Raw genomic sequence first — 17,270 nt, forward strand, 5'->3', positions numbered from 1 at the left:
AAATGAGATATAATAAAAAATCAGTCCAACAACAGGAATACGGCCTACAGCACATAATCATTTGCAGTCTCAGTGCTGCAGGTGGAAATGCAGAGAAAGCTTAAAAATAAAAAAAAACACCTAAAGATGGTGTACTGCTGTTTTTTAAGAGGGTAAATGGGGCCTTTTTTAGTTAATGAAGAACTAAAAAACTCTTGGGAGAATGAGTAAACTGCACAAATAATAGTAGTTTTAGTTGGATTGTTGATGTAGATGCCAAGAAAGTAAGACAAACAACATTAAAATAGGTCCTACAGTGGAGATTCCTATAATGCTTCATTTCAAATGCCAGAAGTTGACCTGCAGATGCACTGTATAGTTAATGAAGAGGAAAGATGTCTGTCTAAAGATGCCAAAGTGGCACAATACAGTTTTTAATAATATTCCAGTCTATCTAAATTTATTTAAAAAAAAAAAGATGATAACCTTTTCATACATCACCCTTTTAAAATATAAGACTGTAAAGAGATGGTGTCAATTTCACTGGCCACGCAATGAATGCAAACACAATGAAGAGACGAAGTATATGTTCCAGCTCATTATCTGTATTACATAGTTTTTACAGTGATTAAAGAGATCATCTTCAAGACAGGACTTTCTGTACTGTATGAAATTTGTACAAAATTTATACTAAAATCAAAGAGAAACAAAGGTTTACGAATGCCTCCTCATGCACAGGAGTAGAGGTGAATGAGTTGGCAGAGAAGCTGACTTAAACTTGCTCAGAGAAACGCTGTTGCTGTCAAACATTGTTTACTTCACTGAATCAGTGTAATGGTAAAGAGATTGATCCAACAGCCCTACTGGTGGAAGGTTTGCGGAGACATTTCATGCTCCCTTGCAAAAGAATTTTGTAGTATTTTCAAAATACAAAATACAGTATTTTATTTTGATACATTTGTGGCTGCTGTATCAATAATCATAATGCTGTAAAATGTTGCGCTGGTTAATATTTTTTGTGGTCTTTACTTGTGAATTGTATCACCTTTGGTAGAGTACAGCATTTATTTAAAAAAATAACACGCACACACATATCTTTGCTTTCACTTTTGACTGATTAAATGCATTCTTGCTAAATGAAAGCATTTAATTCTTAAACAATTTTAATTTAAAACCTGCCAGAAATGCACTGCCAGTAACACATGATCATAATCAGCAGATTACTATATTTAAATGATTTCTGAAAGATTGTATGACACATAAAAAAGCAATATTCTTTTGGAATCTGGAATATTTCAATATGTAACACGAGATGTTGAATTTTCAGCATCACAGGAACAAACTACATTTTAAAACATACTCACAAAACAATTTAAATTCAAACATTATTTTAAAATATAACTTTTTTGTATTTTTGCCATTCAAATCAAACAAACGCTTAAATATTTATTTCTTTTTAAATAATCTTAACGTTCGGCCAGTGCTGTAAATATTTCACATGTGCGTAGAAGTCCAATCAATAAATTAATTATACAAATCTGTACTATTGAAATAACGCACGTACTATAAAACTCCCATAATGCTATATTTAAATACCAGCAGATCACATCTGAAAATGTTATTAAATATTAACATTACCTCTCCCAGCGCTTCATATCTTTTTTGGTTCCATCTGTGCAGGTCCTCCTTGTAGTTAAAGACAAATGGCTCCCCTGTTTTCGTATGTCTTAACTGGCCCTCTACAGAAAAAGGAAAAACACAGATTAGTATAATTTTGTAAAAGCCTTTGGATACCAAAATTAGGTTTACTGGTTTTTCATAAACAACACTTGTAACACATTATTAAATCTGGCTCAAACATATTGTCAAAATATCCCCAATAAAGTCATAATGCCTGCAATATCTTACAAGACGCCATTTTCTGCTTTTCCATTAAATGTCTGGTCTCATTTTTATGTATTACATTTTCCTCCCTATAACATTTGTTCCAGTTTTACTTCAGCTGAGAATGAAGTGAATATTACGGCCAATATTAGTGCATTGTGTCAATACCAGTGAAGCATGAGGAAAGGCATCAATCCAAAGCCTTTGTAAGTCAACAAGAGAAGAATGTTCTCTAACATAAAAGTAAGACTTCTTTGATTGGCCATCACACACTTGAAAGCGTAGTTGTTTTATCAGCAAGAGCACAACATTGGCATGCTTGAACTCATGTGAATCACTCTTTACCTTTCCTTTCAGCAAACGTTTTGCACCTGCAGTTTGAGGAGTGTCACAATGTAGGACTGAGAAGTACACATGCACCTATTGCACCAAAATACTAATATGCATACACTTTCAAACATGGTCTGGTTGCTGGCAAACAAATATCTGTATGTATACACAAATATGTGCAGTGCTGTCAGTTTATTCTGAATATGTGTTTATTTATTTTATTTATTTTTTGTCTACAGTCTAAGGCAGGAGTGTTCAAACTGGGTCCTAGAGCGCAGGTGTCCTGCATATTTCAGTTCTAACCCTAATTAAACACACCTGAACCAGCTAATCAAGCTCTTTCAAGGCATACTACAAACTTTCAGGGAGGTGTGTTGAAGGAAGTTGGAGCTAAACTATGCAGGACAACAGCTCTATAGGACCAAGTTTGGACACCCCTGGTCTAAGGTTATCACTGTGTTTGTGTAAAATTTCGATCCAAATACAATTCAAACAACATCCCATTTCATCTTTCCATAACACACTGAAATAACCACAGACACATACTCCTTTAAACATCATTTATAAAAAAAAAAACATAGAAAGATTACATACACTCAATAGTAGCCACTCTTCAGAACCAAACCTGTTCAGTAGTGATGTGATGTTGTAAACCGAGGCTTCAAAGCACGCATCAAAAAAATGGTACATCTCGCAGTGAAGCAGTGTACCAGAACTTGATTCATTTTCAGCGATCAGTGCCGTCCGAAGTTTCATTTCCACTTATACCCACGTGACTGCTTAGAATTTTGATTCAAAGCATTAAACACCCTCATGGGTCAGTAAAGTGTTATGAGAGATTAGGCATCGGTTACATATATTTCTACCATTTCAAAGCACTGCACCAGTCCCATGCACCAACTAAAATACAACAGTTATTTGTAGTAAAAAGCCTTTGAACCACACTAAAGTATATTATTTACAACTATTTTTAAAGAAGGCCACTGCTTATTGTAGTATATTGTGTAACGGAGGCCAGCAAAAAAAATCTGAATTAGGAAAATTATAATTTTATAATCACTTCACTTTTCTACGTCGATGGATAAGTGATCGCACGAGCATTGCCGACAAAGAGCGAGAGTTTGTGTGCATGGAAATGTATTATCCTCCCTATTATCCTATAGATATATCTATTTCTATCTATCTATCTATCTATCTATCTATCTATCTATCTATCTATCTATATATATATATATATATATATATATATATATATATATATATATATATATATATAGATAGATAGATATATAGATATATAGATATATTAGTATTATGTATGCACAGTGCTTAGTTGTGGCTGGAAGGGCACCCACTGTGTAAAACGTATGCCAGAGTAGTTGGCAGTTCATTCCGCTGTGCGGAATCAAGGACTAAGCCGAAGGAAAATGAATGAATGAATGAATGAATATGATGTGTGAAGGACAAGCGTGAGCTGCAGCAAGAAAAGCACATAATCCAGTTTGTCCTAAACATGAGTCATACTTTATGTCAAGGGCTTTAAAATAAATCCAGAGATCTAGTTAACACAGACAGTTTGACATGGGTTGCCATGTCAGATGCTCTGACAGACACGAGATGCTGACATATCAGCTACTTGCAGTGTTTAAGGTGTTTGAGATGCTGTTTTCTTCAGTGCATCACTTACATTTCAGTGCATGACTTACGATTGCAATTTGATTTTGATTAATCGCACAGCCCTACTCTGTATGTCCACACATGAAGCGGAATGACAATAAAGCTCGACTTGACTTGACATTTTTTGCAGTGTATTTTGAATGAGTGAATTTAAATTTTTGGGTGAACTATTCATTTTTTGTGAGTTTTAACATGGAAGCTGTATTTAGGCTACTCAAATGTACAAACAGGACCTCGATATTCTACAAAATGCTCTTTCACTGAAAGTTTTAGTATACAAGTTCTTGAGGTCTGTCCATTCACAGCCTGCATCCAGAAGTCATTCCACCTGTCAGACGGTGACCTTCAGTTCAGAACCTCAGGCCAGCTTGATGTGCATCATTCCCTTTCATGCAATTAAACACTGGCTGAGGTCCCCCCCGTCTGGCAGGTACAGGGCATCCGAACGGCTAACGCTTCTCCTGTTTCCCTTATTTCGGCCTTCTGGGAAGTCTGGCAGACCGTCCGGCAGACAGCTGGTGCTGAAATAGTGGACTCTCCACCACTGTACCTCAAGCCACCAGAGATCTGAGAGCATGAACATGCGCGAGTGTAGCTGGACCACCGCAACTGTGCCTTCCTATGTGCATCCTTTGAGGGGATCGTTTGAGAGCCGGCCAGCCGACTTCATTCAAAGTGACCCACTTCAATGCCACCATTCTGCCAAGGCTGGACAATGAGGCCTGGCTTTTGCCAAGCACTGATGCTGCTAAACAGCTGCTGAGGTGGATGAGGTAAACAACAACAACACACTTGGTTAGGACTAATGGTGTTTCGGTGGAAGGGCTAAATGAATGGCTTTCTCGACATAATCATTTTGAATTGCATTATATGTGATATTATAGTGCAGGGTAGGCTGCACGGTGGCGCAGTGGGTAGCACGTTCACCTCACAGCAAGAATGTCGCTGGTTCGAGCCTCGGCTGGGTCATAAAGCGTTTGTGTGTGGCGTTTGCATGTTCTCCCTGCGTTAGCGTAGGTTTCCGGTTTGCCTCACAGGTCCAAAAACATGCGGTACAGGTGAATTGGGCATTTTTAAATCTATTAAACCAATCCCGGGGTCTAGTGGGATGACTTTTAGCTTAGCTTAGCATAGATAATTGAATCGGATTAGACCATTAGCATCTCACTCAAACATGATATATTATGCAGATTCTAACTGGTGATGTAGGGTGCTATAGACTAGTCACTGCGTAATCTCATTGTGCCTGCTGCAGTTATGGTATGACAACAATGTTCTTTGATTATTAAGCCTTGATTATTACGACTTCTGAGGATCAATAATTGCGTTTACCCTCGGTATACTCACTTGTTTTGCTGATTAGACTTCCCTAATTTACGTGTATTTGCATCCCCTTTAACTGTGTACCAAATGTTTTTTTAACTCTCATCTTAATATGTTTTTCGAAGTCAACTGAATGATGTCTCGCTGAAACGTTCAGGTAAAATTATAATACAGCATGGGCAGGTTGGGTGGGTAATAGTACACCACCTTTTTTTTAGGACTACACCACTGCATATGACCATACACACACTCTGGCATGCGCAGAAAACTGCTTCAGCATATTCTCACATCTGAGCTCCAGGCAGTCAGGGGAAGCTCTGAGCACACCTGCCCAGCTGAGAGCAGCCGAACGTCGGCCAGTCCCTCCTGAATCTGCTGCTGGATCTCACCTCTCTGTAGTTAAAAACGATCTATAATTCATCTTGTGTAGTAGACGTATATCTAACGAGTCTGTCTAAGAATCTATTTGCCTACTTGTTCTCAGGTAATGTGTTTTCACTGAGCGCAAAGATAAGTTAACATACCTATTCATTTATGTAACCACATACAATGATTCCACACATTTGACTGATTGCTTGCCTTTATTTCCTATATTGTATAAACTTATTGTATTTTATACTTTCATAATTATTTCTGATTATTAAAATTATAGGCTATTTTGTATTTCACCATGCATTTCCTCAGATAATCTTTATTGTGTGCATTTAGCCTGAGTGAGCCTAATGTTCCATATATTTAGATGAAAATGAAAGGAGGCAGTTATTAGGCTGCATTTTGTTATCAATTTGTATATAGTGAAGATGATGGTCATACAAATATGTGCATGATGCCTTAACATTTTTGCTGTCTGTTATGTTTAAGTTGTTAATAAAAAAATTGAGAGACATTGCTTTATTTCATGTTTTAATTTTATTGTTAAGCCAGGGTGAATGACGTTATAAATGTACACTGCAATTACATTTGACATGCCTTATAAACTTTCAAAGTCTGAACTTACAAGGAAAGGATGCAAGTGTGAACTTTGTGTAGGCTTCTTGATATTGAGAAAAAGCCCCAATCAGATAGATGAATGTCTGCAGCCACAGCTCCATTTTCAGATGTCTCAGTTTTCCACCCATCCACACTGACACAGAGCAGCAGCATTTTAAAATGAAAACAGCCTCTTCAGCGTTTCCAAAACGCTCTGTTTTTGGGGCTCGAAACTCTGGGGTAGTGTAGATGGAAAGCATAACCGTAGCAAAACTTATGCATTTTAAAACTAAAACACATTAATGTAAACACAGCCTAAGAGCAAAGAAATAGCAACTTTTAATTTTCCCGTCGGCCTTACTACACAATGCAACTACATAGTAGTAGTAATTTAAATAGTAGTAAATAGTAGTACTATTACTAATAGTAATTTAAAGATTATTTTTTTATTTTAGAGCGAGATGCTAATGGTCTAATCCAATTCAATGATATATACTAAGCTAAGTTAAGTGTGGTCCCGCTAGACCTGGAGATTGGCTGAATGGATTCAAAACTAGTAAAAGTCAACTGTTTAACTCTAGGGAAGTTGCAAAATGAGACTAGCTGGTTAAGCCTTAATGTGTTGGTTAAATATTTGCTGATCATAATAGGTCTGAAATTAATTCATTAATAACCACTGATTAGATGTGTGCCAGTATTCAGTAATAAGAGTTACTGTGATAATGAATATGCACAATATTGCTATCATGAGCACTTCAAATCAATGCAAATCACTGTGCTCTCCCAGCTAAATTAGATGCTCAGACCTAAATTATTTCAAGTATAACACCACTGATCCACTCTCATTAATTTTTATTCAAGTTAAAGCAGGGGATTAGGAAAGGACAAACGTTTAGGCCATCTGCCTTCTTTAGTCTATCAATTTCTAGCCTCTCTGTAATTATATAGCAAATGCCATATAGCAGGTGATTATAATTAACAGATACAGACAACTCTTAAACATTTAAAAATCCTGTGAATTATTCTATCTCTGAATTGAAATTATTATCTTCAAAGCACACTTCAGCTTCTTTTATATCTAATGGAGGAAATGTTAGACACTGTATGTATGCAACAGTGTATGCACTGTGCCATCAGTGTTGGAGAGTAGCTAGCTACAGTACAATTAGCTCAGTTACGTATAGTTTAAGTATAGACTAAATAAAATAAGTCTTACAGTCCCTGAACTTCTGAATTGTTATGAATGTTTAGGTAAATGTTTAAGTAAACGCTGCGGCCAGAATTCTGACCAGAACCAGGAAATCAGAGCACATCACACCTGTCCTCAGGTCTTTACACTGGCTCCCAGTTACATTCAGAATAGATTTTTAAGTATTATTACTGGTCTATAAATCACTAAATGGCCTAGGGCCTCATTACATTACAGATATGCTCACTGAATACAAACCTAACAGATCACTCAGATCTTTAGAATCAAATAAACTAGAAATTCCAAGAGTTCAGTCAAAGCAGGGTGAATCGGTTTTCAGCTACTATGCCCCTCACTGCTGGAATCAGCTTCCAGAAATGATCAGATGTGCTCCAACATTAGGCACATTCAAATCAAGACTGAAAACACATCTGTTTAGCTGTGCCTTTACTGAATGAGCACTGTGCTACATCCGACAGATCGCACTATTATGTTTTTCTCTTCTTTTATAACACATTTTATCTGTTTTATGTTTTTTTTTTGTTTTGTTTTTTTTCTTATACTTGTTTCTTTTATTCCTGTTTATGTAAAGCATTTTGAATTGCCACTGTGTATGAAATGTGCTATATAAATAAACTTGCCTTGCCTAAATAAATTTCACTGCCGGATTCTGTTACTGCATCACGTCTTTTTCTAAGGGCACTCAGAGGGCACTAAACCTTCCAAGTAAAACAAATATATGCCACAAAACAATACACTCCTAAAAAACTAATTAGAATGCAGCCAACATACTGAAAATGATGTTTTAGAAAGATAGTCTATCTATACTGCTGTTGACACAGAGGCATAATAAAGCCTAAAAACAGTGTTGAATCTAATCGTGCCCTCTCTGATTGCCAGTGCGTGAAGTTAAAGCACTCAAAAGCATAAACATTTAACCTAAATAGCCTAGGGGCATCATACTTTTGCAATTACCCTAGCGCATGGCACTGCGTACAGAAAAAAGAGATTGCATAAGCACTTTCAATCGCCTGATTCTCAAAAAAGCTCTGGTGCTTTTTCCTGCACAGTTAGCAGGCGATAAATTCAACATGGCTAACTCAAAGAGTATTAAACTATTCACTTTCTTCGTTAGCTATGCGACAACAAGTTGTGCTATAAGGCCGTACATCAACACTAAACGCTGAAAGCATGGACGCTCCTTTGAGAAAGGATGGGAAATGGCGTCTGAGAGAGAATGAGAGCAAAAAGTACCTTTAAAAATCAATTATGCATTCACAAAGGGGTGAAGAGAAATGCTACTACCAGAAGTGCCTAACAGAAGGAAGAGGAGATCTAATGAAACCAACATGCAGTGGAAGTTCAACTCCATCGTCTTCATAACACAGGCTCTCTGAGGAATAAACCCCCTTCAAACTTATTCTCCCTGCTTTAACCTGCCATAATTAGCATGCTTTCTCGATTTTTAGCTTAATGAGGTATGCATAACCTTGGATTTCCAGTAATGAACAAGCTGAAGGCGGACTGGGATGAAGTCATCATCATGCCACATGATTTAGGAAAAAATATTTATCTTAAATGCATACATTTTGTGTGTGTGCGTGTGTGTGTGTGTGTGTGTGTGTGTGTGTGGTGAGGGGGTCTCATTAGATGAAAAAGAATTAGAGAGGGTAAAAAAAATACACAAAAATTAAAACGCTATTTCCATAAAAGGGGTACACTGTGGCGTCCCACTATTATTATTTGTGAGAATTAAATGTTTGTGGCAAAAACTATTCATGTTTGATACATTGTTTAATACAATTATAAAATCATTTTAAATAATATATTATTATATCTTTTTATTTTTTTGATAATTATTTTCTATTTTGCATTTTTATATCATTGATAGGGATTTAGTGATTCACCTGACTCACAATTCAATACAATTCACGATAATAATGTCACGATATGATTAAGTCATGATTTTTTAACAAAACTATTTGAAACAAATTTAAGGTAAAGAGCCCTTTCATTTTTTTTTTTAATTCTGCACATTTTTTGCTACATAATATATTTTCTGCGATAACTAATTTGTTATTTTAAAAACAAATTCCTAAAAAAGAATATTAATACAAACTAAAGAAGACTCACTAATATAAACAAACTAAAACTGTGACTGTGCTGGGATTTATATTTTTAAAAAGAAATTTCAGCCTATCTATGTTTTCTGGAATAAGCTGAGGTCTTTGCACATTTACAATGTCCCCTGATGAAAAAAACTCTCACTGGGGACTAAGATGGCTGGTGTGGAGGGGAAAGCCTTTCCTAAACCAGACAGCAGTGTGTACAGAGGTGCTCAATGAACTCTCTACCCAGGGGACTGACCACTGGCATAAATAAATTGATTATAAAATTACTAATTATATAGTAAGACAGAGACAGGAGTTTAACATAATCATGAAGGTCAATCATTAATATTACTTGTATAATTATTTAGTATAAGAATCAGTGTTATACACTTAAGAAGAGATAATGTTGAACCTTTTTTAAAAGTTCAATAATAATAAGCAACTTATTAAAATATGCATAAACTAATTTGAAAAGGAGAGGGTAAAAAAAATCTAACACCTGGTTCTGTAACAGAACAGCCTTCTCTTTCAGTCTGAAAAACATCTTCACACTTTTGCTATGAAAGCACCATATGATCTCCGCAGCACTCGTCTTAACTCAGCTTTTCTTGTCATTATTGATGTGTTTTTTATGTTTTATAACTTCAATTAAAAACAATAATAATTTTCATTGATTAATTTTGATTAATTCAAATTTCATTGATTAAAACTATTATAAACATTACATAAGCAAAAAACACAAATTATACATGACATGAAATATGATAAATATAAATTTAACTACAAACCACATGATGTAAAATTTTAAGCTAAAATTGCAAATAAGAGTTACTTCCAGTCTTGCTTTTTAAAATGTATTTGTGTGTTTGTTTGCTTGCTTGTTTCATTTATTTATTTAGTTAGTTAGTTATTTAGTTATTTATTAGTTATAAAATTCGTACAAATATAAAAAAAGCCATTAAATTACTTTTTTTTTTTAATTTACCAATTTAGGACTAATTCATTTATTTATTCACTAATTTTCCTTCAATTTAGTCTCTTTATTTATCAGGGTTTACCACAATGGAATGAACCTCCAACTTATCAAGCGGATACCCTTCCAGCTGCAACCCAGTACTGGGAAACACCCATAGGGCTTGATCACACCAAACAAAAACACGAGGCGCACCACACTTCCTTTTTGTTGACAAGAAAAAGAGTAGTACAGTGTGCTTTTTATGTCGCTAGGCAACAACTGAATCAGATACCTATTGCACGCAAATGTTGCTGTTGATATTGGTATAATCTTAAGATTTTATAAAATTGTGATATTCAAGATTTGGGAGTCATACATCTCCAGATTACTCAAAACAGTAACCATTAGTCTCTCCTCTATCTTCAAAAGTCTCAGTAGTCGTCTTGACATTTTGTTATTTCTGCTCAGAGTAGATTTTTTTTTCAAATACAGCAGGCAATGGCTAAAACGCGAGGCGCAGCAGGGTGGTAAAACGCAAGGCACGCAGGGTGCATAAGCAGCGTACAAAACGCTCGCGACTGTTTAGTAAATCATTCACAAAAGACGCCTCTCAAGGCAAAAGGCATGTTCGGTGTGATTAGCCCCATACACACTTACACTAAGGCCAATTTAGTTAATTCAATTCACCTATAGAGCATGTCTTTGCACTGTGAGCAAAACCAGAGCAAAAACCCACGCGAACATGAGGAGAACATTCAGACTCCACACAGAAATGCCAACTGATCCACCCGGGACTGGAACCAGCAACCTTCTTGCTGTAAGGCAACAGTGCCAATCACTGAGCCACCGTGTCACCCTAATTTATTCACTTATTATTTATAAAATCTATTGTGTACATTTGCTAAATGGTAACTGCTAAAACACAATGACATCCAAATTAAGGTTATAAACTGTATTTAACAAGCCCTTATTTGCCTCATTTACCATCCCATTAATTTTAGGCCGAACGTAACCTTTTTTTTGTCCAAAACAACTAAAACCTGCATCAAAAAGTTACCCCTAAGAACTACACTTTCCTCAATGGCCATTTTACATTCATCTCGGAAAGCGAGGAAAAAAGTTACAAAGTGAAACTTTCCCCCTAAAACCCCATAAAAGTGATCATTTTTTCACTGAGAGAGACTGATATAAGGTATTCCAGACGCTAACAGGAGGCGTTTTAGGGAGAAGAGCAAGGTTATGCAAATCTAGCCGTCAAACGGAGCACAAGGCTGAGTAAGCCACTGACAGCCCATAGCATGCACAACTTGTCCATTCAGCTGCCACAGACTCCAGAGACTCGGAAACAGACAGCGCTATCACAGCCTGCTGCCTGCTGTCAATATCCCACCAAACCCACTGCACACTTCTAATGCATACAGACCTCCAGAATCACAGACGAGGTGCGGGATGATGTTATTAAAGCGCAGGCTGAAATGCCATTTGATGGTCTGGCTGACATGCGTGTCATAGTGTAAAGTCATTGAATGAATGTTTAGAGTAAAGACAAGCTGAGGGACTTACGCTCATTGAAGGCATATTCAAAGCCTTCCAGAGTTTCAGGAAAGTCCAGTGGAGGCTCGTCTTTTTTCATCAGTTCGTCTAAATCTATCCTGGACAGTAAATCTATAACACAGACAAATATACAAGCATGTAAAAATAAAATAAAATAAAATGTAAAGAATTCATAAAATATTAATTTATTCATTAAATTAGGCTGATTTATGGATGCATTTTATTCAAATAATGGCAGTGAATTATGCATAATAAATTGATTTTCCCCATTTGCAATTAATATTAATAAGAATTTGTGAGCAAAAGCACCTTTAACAACTATATCTGCCTGAAATTACTCAAGTTCCTAACACTGATAATGTGCAGCTGCAAAATGTCTTCACCACATCCAAAGAAAGCAGTATTGTTTTATTTTTAATATTAAAATGTCATTTTAAAAACTTTTAATGTTTGTTTATAATGTATGTTAATGCATGCTATGTCTTTTGATATATCAACAAATGATTGCTGTTCTAAATGTGAACACAATAAATCTAAACAAGATTTATTGGGATTATATGAATAAATATGTTAATCCATGGATGGTTTCTGTAAATTGCAAAATGTATGTTTTTATGTTAGTTTTTCTCAGAAAAAAAATAAAAATTAACAAATAAATAAAAAAATTAAAAATAAATAAATAAACAGGATACATTCTAATGCACAAGAATAATAAGCCTGGACTTTCATTCATATGCACTGCAACTTTAATTAATCAAGTACATTTACCATTCATATTAATTTTATAACAAGTAACTTTACCTTTAGTGCAGTCGTTTTTTCTTTTTCGTCTTGTGCTAAGAGCTGGGCCATAGTTATCCAAACTAAACAGAAGAGGAAGAAGCTGGCTCTGAAGGACATGGACACACTGCTACAAAAATATTACAGCTCATCACCCTGAAAAATGCATACATACAATTAGTAAACAACACATCTTTAATGCCAAGACTTGCATTGCATTAGAAAAGTGTTTTTACACTTATTTAGACCATTGCTTTATTGAATTCATGATAGCTGTAACACAAAAGTTATTACAAACTTATTACAATAATTAAACTTATTACAATATTCAAACATTACAAAAACTACAATGATAGTCAACCTTCTATAGATGTGTACCAAATCATTAAAAACTACAGAAATCTGAAACTGCTTTTGCAAATAATCCTCATAATCAGCAAAAATATATCGTACTCAACCTAAAGGATAACATATATCATCAGTTAGCATGTTAAACTGATTAAATTTATGATAGCCCTCATAAATATTAGGGATGCTCCGTTCAGGATTTTTGGAGCTGATACAGAGTCCCGATTCCTCGTCATGGTGGTCGGCCGATACAGAGTACCAATTCTGGTGCTTCAAGCTTTTTATAACTTTAACCTTATAGATTAACATATAAGATCAAACTGCTATAGATGTGTACAAAATCATTAAAAACTACAGAAATCTGACAGCTATTCCAAATAAATATATCGTATTCAACAAAAAGGAAAACATATATGATCAGTTAGCTTCACTGTAGAAGCTCTGTCACGAAAACAAATTCCTAGTATGTGTGAACATACCTGGCAATAAAGCTCTTTCTGATTTCTGATTAGCATGTTGAACTGACTGAATTTATGACAGCACAAAAAAATTTTTTTTTTCTTGCAATATTAAACTACTACAAACACTTCATTTATAGTCAAACTGCTATAGATGTGTACAAAATTATAAAAAAACTATAGAAATCTGAATAAATCTTCATAATCAACAAAAATATATCGTATTCAACAAAAAGGATAACATTTATCATCAGTTAGCATGTCGAACTGATTGAATTTATGACAGCACTCATAAATATTAATTTCTTACAATATTAAACTTTACAAACGCTACATTTATAGGCAAACTGCTATAGATGTGTACAAAATCATTAAAAACTAAAGAAACCTAAAACTGCTTTTCCACATAAATCTTCATAATCAACAAAAATATATCGTATTCAACCTAACGGATAACATATATCATCAGTTAGCATTTTGAATTGATTCAATTTATGACAGCACTCATAAATATTAACTTCTCACAATTTTAAACTATTACAAACACTACATTTATAGTCAAACTGCTATAGACGTTTACAAAATCATTAAAAACCTTTCTACAGCTTTTCCAAATAAATCTTCTTAATAAACAAAAACAAAATGGCTAATGTGTCATTATAATGTATCAATAATTAGCATGTTGTTTTGCTAAAATAATCATTTATATTCAAAACAGAGCGAATCTGCATTACCAAAAAAATATTAATTAATATAAGATCATAGCAAGCACTACTTTTAATATATTTAATATTCTAAATATTACAATAACCAGCTATTCAACAATCTGACAACTAACCTGATATTAACCCGGCTTGCTAAATTAAGTGCATAAACACTGACGGTCAATTTGTTATAATATTGGGAAATGTAGCTTTTATAGCAAAACGTTATGACTTATTAAAGTAATTAGTAATTAGATATATTCATGTGAATGCAGAAAAAGTCATTGTAATGAAGCTAAGCCCACTTTAATGACAGTTCACTTCGATGTGACAGGACAGGCTGTCTTTCTGTGGTAACTAGCATAAAGCTAACAGTTTGTTTCAGGTCTGACACCAAAAGTGCTGAAGTGAGAGACTTCCGTGCACTAAATCTCAGTGTCTGCGTTCGGAAAAAAACGCATTGAAAACGTCGGTTTGCGTGTTTCTGTCATGATCGGAGCATGTAAACAGACTAAAGGCTACGTGTATGGACCCCAGCCAATGTTTATAAACAACTACTCACTACATAAATGGGACAGTAAGTTCACAGCGCAAAAAGACTGAAAGCGGCGATACTGAAAACCCCGCTGAAGAGCGAAATGAAGACGGTGGGAGAGGTAAATATGTATTTGCATGCATGTCGCTCCGCTCACGTACCATAACAACAAGCACATGTGAGATTTCACACATCCTGCTTCCTCCTTCTGCCAAACAGGAAGACACGCTTCTGTCTCCGCGGAAACGGAAACGTTTTACACGCGTTTCGACTGATTGGCGGGATTTAAACAGACAGCGTCGCTTTTCTTCTCACACACACACACAAATAAACGGTGCTAAAACAGTTATTTATATCAAGTGTGTGTACATTTTTATTACGACGTTAAGATTTATTGTGGCATGTTTTAATACCGTTTGAGTACACTGTGTATGTTAGACATTTAGGGTAAAATATCAAAAGCATAGATATTAAGAATTAAAACGTATAGACGAATTACCATGTTTGTAAAAATTCAGGAAGCGCGCGCAGCGAGGTGGCAGAAAAAAACGGGAGCGCTAGCAGTTACAGGGAGGAAATGACACCCGATGCGGTACAGTTTTGTTGTCTTAGGGTGCTTTCACACCTGTTAATCGATTCATTTGTTCCGAAACAGGGATTACAATTGTTACATTATTGCTCTTTGTTTTAAGTTTTTAAACGGACCAAGAGAGCCAAAACAAGTCACGTCTGACTGAGTCACGTCAACAAGCTTAATAATACTGGTCTTAAAATAGTTTTTTTTTTTTTAATAAAAACTGCTTTTATTCAATACAAACTATAAACAAATAAAACTTATTATGACTTATAAGAACTATTTTTGTTTTATAGGAAATATTGTGAAAACGTCCTCGGTTTATTAAAGATCACTTGTAAAACATTATTTTAAATAAATGGGAGGGCAAAAAATGTGACCTTAACTGCATCTGTTAAAGTTTACAGGTACAAAAGTACAAATCCTCGATGTACTCGAATGTTAAACGTGTGTTATCCTACAATACAACGGAAGATTATTATTTTGAGTCTACGTTATTTAATTAGCTTGTTTATGAAGACTGCATGAAAAAAAAAAGACTTTGAATACCTTTTAAGTAGTTTGTTATGTATGTTAAAGTGTGCCCCCTAAAAGTACAAGTGGCCCCTGCCTGGCCCACCTAAATACGCTGGTCTAGAACCGCCACTGGGGGTGAGAAGGGTACGCGACGTGTTTGAGGACCGGGAGGGAGATGCGCGATTTCCGGGAGATTAAGGCTGTTTCACAATTCCAAGAATGCAGAGAATGGACTTGCGTTCTTGTGGAGACCGGTCTTCCCAGGTGTCCTCAGAAGAACGAACTCGGGAGACCGCGAGGGCAGAGAACGCGTCCTGTGAGAAATGAGATGCTGCGTTCTTCCTGATGGTCATGTGACCTTCATGCGTTTTAAATGGTAAATAATTTAAACATTAAAGTATTCATACAGCGATTTATTGTTTTCCCCCTTTTCAAAATATATACTATGCATAAAAACATTATAAATATACAGTGCACAATATAAATAAAACATTTTAATACGAATATTAACAATCAAACACCCTTAATGTGTTTATTCCTTTATTAAGATGTTCATGGTAATTTTTACTTTCGCCGTTTCATTTAGGAAAACTCCTGAGAAAAATAAGTGATATTTCTGAACTTTAATAAAATAAATAAAATACTGCGCTTCCCACCTCCAGTCGCAATGACTTCTGGGACTTCCAGAGCAAGTTCGGTGCTCAAGTCTGCATCAGTGCGTCCTCGATATCAAGAACACATGCAGGAAGTTTCACGCATCCTCTGTTCTTGCGGTCTTGAGTATTGGAACTGAACTTTGGCAGCTGATGATGACGTTACACGAGAACACAAGGACGCAAGACTGCTGAAGAACGCATATTGAGAAACAGCCAACGCGTCCTGTGAGAAAAGAGATGCTGCGTTCTTCCTGATGGTCATGTGACCTTCACGCGTTTTAAATGGAAAGTTATTTTAAAGATTACAGCATTCATACAATGATTTATTGTTTTTCCCCTTTTCAAAATATATACTTGTCCAATTTTGGTGAGCCTGTGAGTATTGTAGCCTCAGTTTCCTAGCTGACCGAAGTGGCACCCGGTGTGGTCTTCTGCTGCTGTAGCCCATCTACTTCAAGGTTGTGCCTTTTATGCGTACAGAGATGCTCTTCTTTATACCTTGGTTGTAACGAGTGGTTATTTGAGTTACTGTTGCCTTTCTGTCAGCTCAAACCAGTCTGGCCAGACCATTCTCTGTAAACCCTAGAGATGGTTGTGCGTGAAAATCCTAGTAGATCAGCAGTTTCTGAAAAACTCAGACCAGCCTGTCTGGCACCAACAACCATACTACGTTCAAAGTCACGTACATCTCCTTTCTTCCTCATTATGATGCTCAGTTTGAGCTGCAG

The 17,270-nt window shown here is 35.7% G+C and overlaps 1 protein-coding gene across 4 annotated transcripts in view; it reads right to left on the reverse strand.

Moving 5' to 3' along the window:
* Nucleotides 1-15,019, reverse strand: part of fam172a (family with sequence similarity 172 member A) — a 323,437-nt gene extending 308,418 nt beyond the window's left edge. For 3 of the 4 annotated variants that reach the window (XR_008837858.1, XM_056458469.1, XM_056458471.1), the window contains exons 1-4: nt 14,824-14,945; nt 12,774-12,907; nt 11,981-12,084; nt 1,618-1,718 (exon numbers count right to left, since the gene is read on the reverse strand). Coding sequence is in view for 3 of the 4 variants with exons in the window: in XM_056458469.1 (XP_056314444.1) it covers nt 1,618-1,718; nt 11,981-12,084; nt 12,774-12,871 (303 nt within the window). In the remaining variant the exon portion in view is untranslated. The other variant, XM_056458470.1, reaches the window with a different exon arrangement.
* Between the last annotated feature and the right edge of the window lie 2,251 nt (nt 15,020-17,270).

Source organism: Danio aesculapii, chromosome 5 (assembly GCF_903798145.1).
Source record: "Danio aesculapii chromosome 5, fDanAes4.1, whole genome shotgun sequence".
NCBI lineage: Eukaryota > Metazoa > Chordata > Actinopteri > Cypriniformes > Danionidae > Danio > Danio aesculapii.